We start from the raw sequence: 13,435 nt of genomic DNA, 5'->3' as shown, positions 1-13,435 counted from the left end.
CAGAAGCCACTGCTCCTATCCCAATCAGAAAAGAGAATAGCTAAGAATACTTACTCTGTTAGCTTCTCTCCAGATTTGGAGTACTAAGGAGACTTTAAAAGATTTTACTGACTCATTTGAATGGCTTTTGTCTTTTTAACTTGGCCACTTTTTAAAGTTTATGATATTCATTTGTGCTTTCTTTCCCACTGGTGAGTTTTTATTACTAAAAATGAAAGTAACATCATATGGATACACTGAAAAACAATTTTCATGGTTAGCTATTAAACTCAGTTTTGACATACTATCCCACTGCAGGCACACAGGGACTAGGTACCTGTACTTGTCAGAATACAACTCTTACAAATATCTTTAAAAAGAGAAGGACCACTTGAATGTCACGATACAATTTCTTTCTAAAAGTGGATAATATCTTCGAGAAAACAAGAAATTGTAATATACCAACTCTCATACTAGCTTCCTAATTTATATTTCTAAAAAGATTCTAGCTAGGAAGCTTCTGAGCTGGCTACTTAACACTGCCTATCAAGTACCTTCGATTCAGAGTATGGCATTAACGACAATTTGTGGTAAGGCAATGACCTCTATTGAGTATCAGACACAGAAAGACCTTGATGTTTTATTTATTACACTTACAAAAATTAGGTGTAGATGTCAGCCCTGACTGCTAGTAAGATAGCCTGGTTTTCCTAAGGCCTTTACCTTTTTCTATCTTAATGGCCCAAGTTTAAATTGTTCTTTATAGGATGGATAGAAACAAACATAAAATGTACTACATGGTATGTAGAAACCAATAAATACATCAATACCTTTAAAATGTCCGTAAAAGAAACATACCAACTAAGACTACACGTGTAAATTTTTTTCTGGCCTTCTTAATAGTCAGAAAAGCTTTAGGGGAGAATTTGATGGCCTAGTTCTCTTTAAAAAATTGTCCAGAGAATTTAAATTGGTGTGTTCATTCTCTTATGTCCCTATAGCAAGAGAAAGACATTCAACCGCATTTCATTAACCTCAGGATTTAATGACCAGTATAATCATTCCTTCTGAAAAATAAGATATTGAGACATCTAAATGTTTTTGACTTCATTAAAGATTTTAGAAAAAATGAGCTTATACAATACAGCCTTCTATTCAGATGTCCTAGTCTCTAGTCACACCAGTTTATTTGCTACATCTTTTATATACTTCTGTTCAAGGCTGAAAAGACCCTTTCCAGCTGGCTCTCCTGTTATTTATTCTTTAGGACAGATATCAAATGTTTCCTCCTTAAAGCCTTCACTAAGGCTGACTTACCATTCACCACGATGACTCCCTCCCTCAAAGCCCAGTTACTTATTCCCTCTCATACACTCATTATAAATATCCCCTTATAGTTCTGTACTATTGAATATGGTAGCCATTAACCACTTATGGTTATGAACACTTGACATGTGGCTTGTCCAAACTGAAATGTGTCATAAGTAGAAAATGCATGCCAGAGTTCAAGAACTTAGCACAGATACAAAAAAATGCAAACCATCTCAATAATTTTATACTGATTACATATTAAGAAGATAATATTTTTATATACTGTGTTAAATAAAATATATTAAAATTAATTTCACTTGTTACTTTTACTTTAAATGGAACTACTAGAAGATTTTAAACTGCACATGCAGCTCTATTATATTTCTATTGGATAGTGCTGGTCTAGATTCTAAGTTCCTTTAAGGAATGGCCATCGTTTTTTAATCTCACAATACTTTGCATAGAATAGTATTTTTTTTTTAGTTTAAACTGAATGATTTGCTTTTCATACCTCCCAATCTTGCTCTCTGACTTTGCAGACTAAATAGAAAACTCCATGAGAAAAGATGTGGGAAATAAGTGACAAAAGCCAAGGTTTGAAGGTGTCTATAGGCTAACGAGATAACTGTGAACTTGAGTATTTATTTTAAAAAAAACAGCTGTTGGTTAAATTGCTATTTCCTCTCCCATTCCCCCACCTAGAAAGTGGATCAATATGTACATTAATTCAACAAATGTTTACTGAGTAAATATGCAGAGAATTATCAAGACAATATTCCCAAGAACTTCCTATATAGTAAGTAGAAGCAGAACAGACATAAGGAACAAGGACTAAAGTCATACTTTAAGAAAAATCAAATGCAGACTGCTGGGAAATCACTATGGCAAGAGAGTAGCTGGACAAAAAGAGTATTCAGAGATAGCTCCCTTCGATCTACTGATCAACTAAGGGAAAGGCTAAAAAAATAAAACAACATAAGACACAGCCACCATCACTGCCACACATATGAAGTGTATTTGTATGACAAATGTCATTAGTAAATTCAATATAAAACAAAGAAAGCACCAAGATACCTAAGCTCAGGTTCAGACTCTCCAACTCCTCTAAATCTTAGCGTACTCTCACCAAAAGGCATTAAAAACTCTGATCTAATACAAAATGAGAGACAAACTTTCATTCCCATCCTTTTTTAAGAAACATGGAAACAGTAAAAAAAAAAAAAAAAGCTTGATTTAAAGATGAAAGGGGATCTTTCTCATTTGGTTAACATTGAAATCAATGTTGTATTCATCAAATATAGTTATTCAGAAGTAGTAGAAATCAGACGGGGCAGGCTTTTAACAGTAAAAACGCACTATTATTTTTGGAAAATAAATTAGACACAATTAAAATTCCACAATAATAAGCACTATAGAGCACCTTGCATACTTTGCTTTAATAAGACTGTTTAATGAACACAATTCCTAGTTTAAAGGATCAGGATAAAAGGACCAGTACTAAAGTAGGAAGTGAAAACATTCTTCCATCCAGGAGGAAAAGGAATATACTTCTATAGTAATTTCCCTCCTTCCCTTTCCTTTTAGTTAGTAGGTCTTCTATGCAATATTTTCTATTGGGAGTACAGATGGAATGGGATTTGTAAAATACGGAAGGGTGGAAAAGGCAGCTGTTTAAAGGAGGGCAACACTAAAGATATTGGTGATAGCACCATTTTGGGGAAATAACCTTAACCTATTTATTAGTCAAGTATTTTAGTTTCAATTTGCCTAAAAATTGACTCTACAACCTCTGAAGGGCCACAAACGCCTCCAGTTTCATTTTCCTCATCTATAAAATAAGGAGACTAACTGAAGGACATAAATGACTCTGACTCTGACAGAGTCAATGACTCTGACATAACCCGACTCTGTGTCTCTACCTGTACCACTACCACCCCACCACTATAATTTCCTTACATAGAATGACTCTCACAGTAATATAGGCCAGAGAAACCTCATGGATAACATGCTAAAGGGCTTTGTTGTGAAGAATTTAACCAGATTTTAGATACTATTGGTACAAATCAATCTTGAGGAAATGCAGATACATTGTTATACAGAACGATTCCTTAGATTTGTGGTGAAGGAATTTTATCTAATTGGTATCTCATTTACTAGATGCCAAGAGTAACCAGAAAATATATTTCTTTAAAAGGCATTTCTTTCTTTAAATTTTACTTCTAAAAAAGTCAAATAAACATTTAAATGTGAAAATTGTAAGCATTTTTTTAATCAAGCCTTTTAAAAATGGCGCTTTAACTCTACAAAACTCTACAGACCTCAAACTCAATACTTTTTACATCCTTCTCCACTTGTTGGAGGTCTTCGATTTTCTTACGACAGCCTTTGAGATCACTTTGTAACTGTGACACCAGATGACGCTTCACTGAGTTGCTACCAAGCAAACGCTGCACTTCTGCTTTCAGCTTCAGAATGACCTCATCTTTGGAAAGTTCTTCATTTGGGTCTTCTTGCTGTACAATGCTAATGGAGAAATTACCATATTTAAAATTAAATCAAGTAACAAATCAAACATTCCATTAAAGCTACTGACTGCAATGATAACCATGTTTTGTGACCTCTACAACTATATACTAGTATTTCAAAAACAATTTTAAGCTTTGTCATATACAAGGATATCATTTTTGCTATGTCCCCACATGTAGAAATACATGTATTCACAGGAAGACTATTGTTAAGCTTAGTCTTGCTACCTCATTGAAAGTTCAGCCATGTGAACTTCAATATGGCATGCACTTTTGTTTTGGTAAACTGTGTGATGTATATACATGTCCGTTATTACTCCAAGAGAAACAACACAAAAATAAAGAAGGAAAAAAATAGTTAACGCTGGCCATCTTAACCAACAATTTCTGTGGCTCTTGTACTAAAACACAAGTCCGAGTAGATATCTGAGGAATTGGAAAAAAATAAGAAAAATAAAAGCCATTTAACCCTAATGTTAGTTTCATAAATTTCAAAATTGGAATGAGAATATCTGCTACTTCCCAGAATGGGTTAAAAGAACTAGATTTATCTTCCTGCCTTAAAAAACTAGAAAACCAAATAAAATATATGAAAGGATGGTTTTCAATCATGCACAGCACAGTGATCTCTAAGAAAAGAAAAACAAACAAGGCAAACCCTATGATGCTACAGCTTTCTGCCTGGAGAGTCTCCAGGCTGGAGCAGAGGGAGAAGAAACCTAAACAGAGCTCAGCAATCTCACTGAGTTGCAAAGAGTTCAGTTTGAGGAGAATAAAATGGCTAAAATTTGAGGAGGGAACTACTGTGAGAAAGGAAGCTACATAGGAAGAGAGTTCTAGAGATCTGTGTATGAATGTAAAGAAATTACCTCAAGGCCATGGAAAGAACCACAGGAAAAGAGTAGGGCTGGGGAATCTTTTATGTTCCAATGAGCCAGAGTGGAAAATCTCCTAATTCACAGAGCATCAAATACTGCCTTAGTAATGGGGTTAAATTAGCCCCAGATTAAAGTCTGTTCTAAACTTAATTAAACAAAGCCTATAAAAAAGCCTTAAAGGATAAAATGGATTTGAGATAATTTAAGTGTATCACAGAAAAAGATTAACAATATTTTTAATACAGTAAAATCCCACATCTAAAACATAAAATTTTAAATGTACAGTGTCCATTCAAAATTTACCAGGCATGCAGGAAAGAAAATATAAACCATAACCAAGAGAAAAATCAGTCAATAGAAAATGACCCAGCAATGACACAGGCAAGAGAATTAAATGTATTCCATATGTTCGATAAGTTTAAAAAAAAAAAAAAGCATGAACATGATAAGAAAAAAAATGGAAAACATAAAAAAGACCCAAATTAGACTTACAGAGACAAAAAATTATAATATCGGAAATGAAAAATACACTGGATGAGATTAACAGCATATTTAACATGGCATAAGAGAAGTTTAGTGGACACAAAAACATAGCAATAAAAAGCTACAAAATTAAACAGAGAGATAAAGAAGACTAAAGCATAAATACACAGAGCATATTAAGTTTTCTAACCTAAGTGTAACTAAAGTCCCAGAAGAGGGGAGGGGAGGGAAATAAAAAAAATATTTGAAAAATAATGACCATAATTTTCATGTTTGATGAAACTAAAACTCCATAAAACTTAGAAGCGCAGTGAATCTCAAGCAGAAAAATAAACATGAAGGAAACTACCATATGTCACGTCAACATTAAATTGCTGAAAACCAGCGATACAGTGCAGGAAGACTCCTGGAAAGAAAAGAACTAGAGAAAGGAATTCTGAATTCTGTGTAAATTTGTACAAACTTTAGTCTAAATCCTGACTTATGTATGCACAGAAAAGAATACACCTAATAGATATACATACAAGATATACATACAACAAGAGTGCCAAAACAATTTAATAGGGAATAGTCTTTTCAACAAATGGTACTAGGAGAATTGGATATCCACATACAAAAGAACAAAGTTAGACTCCATCTCACATCATGTGCAAAAATTAATACAAAACGGATCCAAGACCTAATATGAGAGATAAAACTCTTAGAAGAAATCATAGGTACTAATCTTCAGGATTGGGCAATGGTTTCTTAGATACTAAAAGCATAATTAAATAAAGACAGGTTGGACTTTCTAAATTAAAAGACTTTTGTGCTTTGAAAGGTGCTATCAAGAAAGCGAAAAGGCAACGCACAGAACAGGACTCAATATTTACATTTATCTGACAAGAGACTTTATTCAGAATATGTAAAGAATTCTTAAAACTAAACAATGAAAAGACAATCCAATTTTAAAATGGGACAAAGATTTCAATAGAATTTCACCAAAGAAGATACACAAATGGCCAATACACTACATATTTATCGACATACACTTTTGTGTATAGCATATATACAGATCTCATCTATTTAAACCACTTCTATTTATACAGAAGCAGAAAACAAATATAAGAAACAGAAATATAATTATATAAGAAATATAAGATACATTACAATGCATCTTCCTGTGCTGGAAGACACAGTGAAGCAGAATACTTATTTTGCTCAGTTAAATTATGCATCCCTAATTCCTTTTCCTACTGAATGCTGACCACTGAAATTAGCACATCATGTAATCCTAGAGGGAGCCAAGTCAGGAACCAGAGAAAGTGCTTGACAAAATAATTTTCTCTTCTTTCCCAAAAAGGAAAAAAAAGTCAGTGGCAGTGACCAGTCCTGCATAAGACTCACTACTGAGCCCTGTGGAAGTTGGTTTCCCCGAATCCAAATAAACTGTAGTCCCTTATGAAGCCTGCTGAGAAGACCAAAGAGAAAGGACATTCCACTTGTTAAATGTTTATTATTTGAGCTTCGCAGCCAACTATAATAAGAGAGAGAGGAAGCTGTCTGCAAGCTGTATGCAGATTTAGCTACTCAAATTCCATGAATGTGAAATAGAACACTGAGGCTAAATCCTTCAAATTTACTAGGCGGTAGCTTGAGGGAAGTAGTAGCTGGGAATAATAGCTTGGAGCTGCTAATATTTGGGTCAGCGATTTGAAAGCAGCTCAAGTCAACAGAGAACCAAAAATCTCAACACTGGAAAATTGTTGCTTCCTCTTGTTCTAAGAATTGCAGTCCAGCAAAGGAAAGGTAAAAATCTCTTCTCTCTGATATCTCCTCTCACTTTGATCTAAGAATAAATATTTTTACTTTTTCCCCAAAATCGAATTCTTATTTATTAAACTGCTGTTGAGTGGGATGACTGTAAGCTAAAACTTTCTTCACTCATCCTGTGTTTCACTGAATTTCTTCCCATTGAGCCTCAGTGACTACCCGCTCTGTGTTTTAGTTATTCTCCACTTTCCCAGTTCAATGTGGCTGGCATTCCTCACTACAATAGAGATGTGATGTCTCAGGTTTATTATCATCTATGGGAATGCGCTTTAAATTACTATAGAATTTTGGCTCTGAGTACTAATTAAACAGAAAGGGCAAAGTAGAATACATTTTAGTAGACATCATGATGAAGTCAGTCTACTTGAAAAGATAAACATATACATGGTGTATTATTTACCCAACTCCCAAGCTAATTAGGGCACAAATTAAAATAAAGTAATAGCATATTGGAAAAAAAAGTCTTTTTGGCATGAATTAAATCTTGAATCCTCTAAAATAAAAGACATAAAGAAGAATGACGTTTAAGGCCAAAAGTTTTGACTGTCACATAAATAGGAACCAACAAATTTGCATGACAGTAAAGTTTTGAGTTCAAATACTGGTTTTGCTGCTAATGGTCTGTCTCTTGGGCAGAAGAGGTTAGCTTTTTGAGTTCTAGTTTTCCCAACTCTAAAACGATAATAATGGATCCGATGTGTTTCCAAGGTTGAGGTGAGTGAGGATCAAGAACTTTTTATAAAGTATGTGTAGAAGTAAAAATAGACTGATATAAATCCTGATCAATGGTATATTTTAACCAATCATCTATTAAATAATAATAATAATAATAATAATAATAATAATAGCTACCATTAAGTGCCTAGTATGTTCAACGGTATATTTTAATCAATTATCTATTAAATAATAATAATAATAATAATAATAATAGCTACCATTAAGTGCCTAGTATGTGCTAGAACATATTACATGAGGTCTTTTATATTCATTACCTATTTTAATCTGCTCCTGAACCCCCACAGGATATGCTCTAATCCATTTAATAGAAAAAGCCTGTAAACAGGCTTAGAAAAGTAAACAGGCTTGGAAAAGTAAAGAAACCTGCCCAAGGTCATAATGCTAATAATAAATGGCTAAACTATGATTCAAAACAAAATGTGTATCTAAAGACCATGCTCTTTCCACTAGCCTCTTAGAATTAATCTGGCATTAAAAGGAAATGAGACACTGACAGCAGCAGTAAAGTGTCCAGGTGAGTACATTTTAACTTTAAAATTTCACGTAAATCTGTCTGAACATATAGGGCACACATCCTCTTTCGGTTTAGTAAACTAACCAAGCTGAAGGCATCCTTGGACAACTTGGGACCATGAGTGTGGGTTCAATGTGAATTAGCAGCTTCAGCCCTTTGTGTTCCCACAGTTCTCTCCTTGGTAATGCTGAGCTGTCATGTTAAAGCATGGCAGCACCCCTCCCAATCCTCTGCCCCAGCTACTCTTCCATCAGTTAGGAAATCAGATAACTCATGGGGTGCAAAACAAATCTAAGTCAGTATGGCCCCGAAGTAAGAGCCTGAAGGCGCTCCTACTAAATACATCACGTAATCAGTTCTGCTATCTGCTTCTTTGCTTCTCTGGCTTGTAGCTGTGAGCTTGGAGATGACAGTCCCTGAAGACTGACCTCCAGCTAGATGGAGCCTTGCTAAACTAAAATAGCATCTTGTTTCACAGTATCACCCAATGACTGAGTTTTCAATTTACTGAACCTCATCTTACATTTCTGAAAATGAAATCATGGTACGAAAATATATAAGTTCCAAAACCTATTGTAAAGCAAATCCTTCAGGAGATTTATATACTTGTATTTAGTTGCCTGATACCTGAAACACAATAAACACTTTCACTAAACAATAGTGATGGTAAACTGAGTCTTCAGCTATAAACTAGAAAGTGGTGGAGTGGACCAAGAAAGGCTTTCCTCGGCCTGAATGCAATCTCTTCCAAAATGCCATCTCTCGTCTTATCCCAGTCCAGTAGAGGGATGAATAAATATCCCTTTTGTACATCAAGCATAACATTTAGCACATAGCACTTCGTTTCTTACAAGTACATCTCCCTGTTCCCAACTAGACAAAATGTAAGCTCCCTGTGGGAAGGGAGTGTTTCTATCTCATCTTTTGTACTCTGCTCCCAGAGCCTTGCATCGTACCTTCCAAAGAGCAAGTGCTTCAAAAATGTACACCCTCTCCTCCATTCATCTTTTAAGTGTTTAATGATACGTGTATATGCTCCCTCCTCTACCTTCACCACTCCCTCCCCCATCAGTCCCTGGGAAAGACAATAAAATAATCCCTTTTCATGAGATTGCTAAAACATCTGTTAAGTGGTGGTATAAAACACAAAATATCTGTTTTAAAAGTAAGGTCACACTAAGTTTCCTAGGGAAAACGAATGCTTATTTTCTCATATATCATTGAAAAAATGCCAGGCATTTGCTTTAAACGATGTTCACATAATAAAAATAATATGCTTTGCCTTAATAGTAAAACAGATACATAATCTCAATGTAGAACGTTGTATATTTGAACTAAATTAATCATTTTTTACCTTACTAAAACTGGCGTGCCTACTGGTGTTGAAGACAGTACAATATCAGTTGAGGTTTCCATTCATTTTGATTTCAGACACTTACACTTCATTAGGTAACACTAAAACACATTGTCCCACATTCAAGAACCCCTTGCCAGCTCGGTTCTACAACTGAGATTATGTATTTCATGCCTAATGCCACTTGCTTACCATGTACCATTAGTAATGTTAATGTAGGTTCTTCTACAGTAAACTATTTTCTCAATACCTCTTAACTTTGGATGTTTTCCAGTGGACTTTTTTAATACCCAAATCCACATATGATTCAGTGAGTTCTGCATTTAATTCTCTTTCTGAGTCACTTGGAAGTATTCCTAGTTTTGCAGCAGATTCATAGAGAGAAATTTCATCTTTTAGTTCTGTTAATTCTTCCTAAAACACAAAATTACTGGAAGTTATTTTCATTATTTTCCTATAAGAAAGAATCAGTCATTCTATCTTTGCCTCAAAATTCATTTTAATGATCGATAGAAGGCAGAAACATTTCTTCAAATACATTTTCACACACGTGAAAAATAACTTTATAAAGGCCAGCATGTATCAGGTTTTCCAGTAAACCGAATGAGCAAAGGAATAAATGAATGAGAACACAAATGCAAGTAATTTCTCTCGCACCTCCCTCACTTATATTTTGTCTTCCATGAAAAGTGTCCCTTGAGCTGAGAAGCTGGTGGCAGCACTTTTTGGCTCACTAGAGTAGATGACAGAGTAGCCTGGTTTGCCAAGAACGTGTTGTATTTTAGTCTGCCAGTGGTGAAAAGGCAAAACCCCTCTTTCCAGTGGAGGTGGCATTGGACCTCTTCCTCCAGCGGAAAATATAAGTAGTACTGAAGGAGAACCTGAGAGAATTGCAGCTAAACTGTAGGTTAGCTCAAACCCGCCTTATCTCAGGGGCACACCCATAGATGAAAGGACATGCTGTGAGGTGGAGGTAGCAGGCCGACTGGCAGGAGGGGGCAGGGCCCTGGCTCCGCTGTTAGACAGACCTGAGCTTGACTACCCAACTGTGTGAGAGAGATTATGACCTACTCTCATGGGCTGGTTTGAAGAGAAATCCAAAGTTCAGAAAGGTGATGGAATTCAGTTACCCAGAGTCTTTTTCAAGGGGCAACACTCACTTGCAAAGCCTTGTTCATGTTTTCACTCATATCGTGTGCCTTTTGTGCTTGCTGCAGCTGGAGCCGTAGCTGAGCCACCTCCTGTACTGAGCCTATTGAGGAAAGAATCAGAGAATACAACAAATGTAAAGGGCCAAAGCATCTATGATGTACAGAAGACCTTGAATCCACTGAGGCTACAAAAGATGAAGTTCTGATTTATAATCTTTTTATTTTCTTTTCAGGAGCACAAAGGTATATAGCCAGTGAGACCCAGAAGGCACAGGTCTGGTCCAGATGTTTCCAAGATTTAATATGGCTCCCCATGTGTCCTTGGGAAGTTGAAGACGTGGGCTACTGTGACCTTGCTATGAATCGAACCAGCCACGTCTACAGACCTTAACACTCCAGAAGCCTTTTAATAGGAGCATGACATTCCAACTCATAAAAAAAACCAAAGCAAAAATTCTTTGGAAGCCATTTCGATCCTCTAATAAGAAAACTACATCTTGCTGCCTTTTACTTCTTTCTAAATGCTTTTATTTCCACCACCACAATCTCATGTGAAAGAAGCCTGTTAAGACTGTGCTTCTGAAACTTTAGTAATATTTTATATGTACTAGGGGAGGTTCTTGTTTAAAAGGGACTTCATTGGGTTTCCTCAAACGAAATGAGCATCTGGGAAATGGTGAAGCAAAGCAACGATGGCATTTTAGGCAACTAAAGAAAATCACATTTTTAAAGCCTTTAATGGCAAAGAAAAGGGCTCATTAAGTAATGCCGTGAGAATCAAAAGGATACAAAACTAAACAGACAGGGGGAACTAACCAGAGCAAGATCCAAGTGCTGCCCCCACCAACACACACACACACACACACACACACACAGTCTTTGACTTTAGTACTTCCAACTTTTGAACACCCCACTCTTCCACACACTGCACCAACAGGCAGAAAGGACTTTATGTGCCGAAGTGTGACTTTTGCATATCAGTGAGCTATTTTCACAGTATGAGCTACTTACCTGCAGACAAGGCAGTTTTGTCAGTATTGTAGTGTTTGTATAAGCATTTGGTTATTTTATTGCTTTTTACTCTAATATTATTTTATAAAAATTAATGGGAAGTACTGCTGAAACTAATGATAAGAAGCATAGTATCAAACTTAATACCATGGAGGCCATGTCGGGAATCTTATGCATGACAAAAATGTAACTCACTGGGCTTCAACTGACCAGGTAAGTGGCTATTCTATTGTAAGGGAGGAAAAAAGTAAATAAGTTATACAAAATGACAGAATTACATGATTAAAGATCAAGTCTAAAAAGCAAAATATAACAGGATTTCATAATCAGTTTTAGCCTTCAGAAACAGAACCTATCTTATAGCATGTATTTTTTTGTTCTATTTTAAACATTCAGGTTTGGTATATTTTCAAAATGTACTATGTAGAGAAACAGAGAATTATCTATGCATGTGCTTTCATTTTACTTGAAGGAAATACATTCAAATGTTAACAGTAGTTATCTTTGTGTAGCAGAATTATCGCTTATCTTTATTTTCTACTTTATACTTGTCTGTGTTTTCCAAATTATCTAATAAAAATGCACTATACCTTTATACATATAAATAACAATGTTAAAAAAAACTGACACCAGGGAGGGGGAGAGGGAAAACAAAAAAATAAAATGTTTAAAAAAGTTATGTATATATAGTATTAAAAAATATAAATAAACTGGCATTTAAAAAAATGACACCAATGATATTTTCTGTCTTTTCTGGATTTTTATAATTCCTGGACTCCACTATGTTCTCTCTGCATATTATACTTGCCTCCTAAGGAGACAACAGCCCACCCAGACACCCACCTGAGTGCAACAAGTTGGCACACTGCTTTTGACTCTCCTCTAGACTTCTTGTCAATCGGTTAATGATCTCAGTCTTTTCTAATTTGGATGTTTCTTGATTCCTTTCCAATTGTTTCACCTGATCTTTCAAATGACAGCAAATGTCTTCCTAAGTGGAAAAGGTGTTCAAGAAGTCATTTTCATGATCAGTTATTAAATATTAAACTAACAATTATGACACATAATTGGATTTTAAGTCAAATATAAAATCATCACATGGCAGCATCATGAGGTTAAGTGCACAGGACTGAGAGTCAGGAGAATAAAGTCATGTGATCCTGGGCAAGTCATCAACTTCTCAGTCTGTTTTTCTTTTGTTATTATGCTAATAAAGGTTGAATCCAATAATTCTAAAGTCCCTTTCTGCTCTATATTCACAAGATACTGTTATTCTAAAATTAGATCTTATTCAAGCCAAAGGAAATGTATTACACTCCTATTTGCATTTTACATTGTCAGTATAAGTATACATATACATATTTAGACAGACCATTCTGAACCATGGAATCTGTATTCCAAGACAGCAAAGATACAGATAAACACATGGATACTCACTCTATTCTGAACAGCCAAAAGCTCATTTTAGTCTGAGCAGACAAAAATAATCTCTCCCTCTTCTGAACTTCTTTTAAACCTGATTTCTCTCACGTTTTTCTTTCTACCTTTTACATGTCTTATTTCTCTTAATAGTCTCCTTGCAGGTACCTATGTATCTCACCTTATATATAGTATGAGCTGCAAAAAAAAAAAAAAAAAAAAAAAAAAAAAAAAAAAAAAAAAAAAAAAAAAAAAAAAAA

General features: G+C 35.1%; 1 protein-coding gene across 4 annotated transcripts in view; it reads right to left on the bottom strand.

Moving 5' to 3' along the window:
• CEP152 (centrosomal protein 152) overlaps positions 1–13,435 on the bottom strand; it is a 77,474-nt gene that overhangs the window by 34,581 nt on the left and 29,458 nt on the right. For all 4 annotated transcript variants that reach the window (XM_039888191.1, XM_039888192.1, XM_039888193.1 and 1 more), the window contains 4 exons: positions 12,600–12,747; positions 10,755–10,846; positions 9,845–10,008; positions 3,609–3,813 (listed from right to left, as the gene is read on the bottom strand). In XM_039888191.1, the coding sequence (XP_039744125.1) occupies positions 3,609–3,813; positions 9,845–10,008; positions 10,755–10,846; positions 12,600–12,747 (609 nt within the window). The remainder of the gene's footprint in view (positions 1–3,608; positions 3,814–9,844; positions 10,009–10,754; positions 10,847–12,599; positions 12,748–13,435) is intronic.

The sequence above is a fragment of the Pteropus medius genome, unplaced genomic scaffold (genome assembly GCF_902729225.1).
Source record: "Pteropus medius unplaced genomic scaffold, Ma_sr-lr_union100, whole genome shotgun sequence".
In the NCBI taxonomy this organism is placed as follows: Eukaryota; Metazoa; Chordata; class Mammalia; order Chiroptera; family Pteropodidae; genus Pteropus; species Pteropus medius.
Note: the sequence above shows the minus strand (reverse complement) of the source record. Positions and strands in the feature narration are given on the sequence as shown.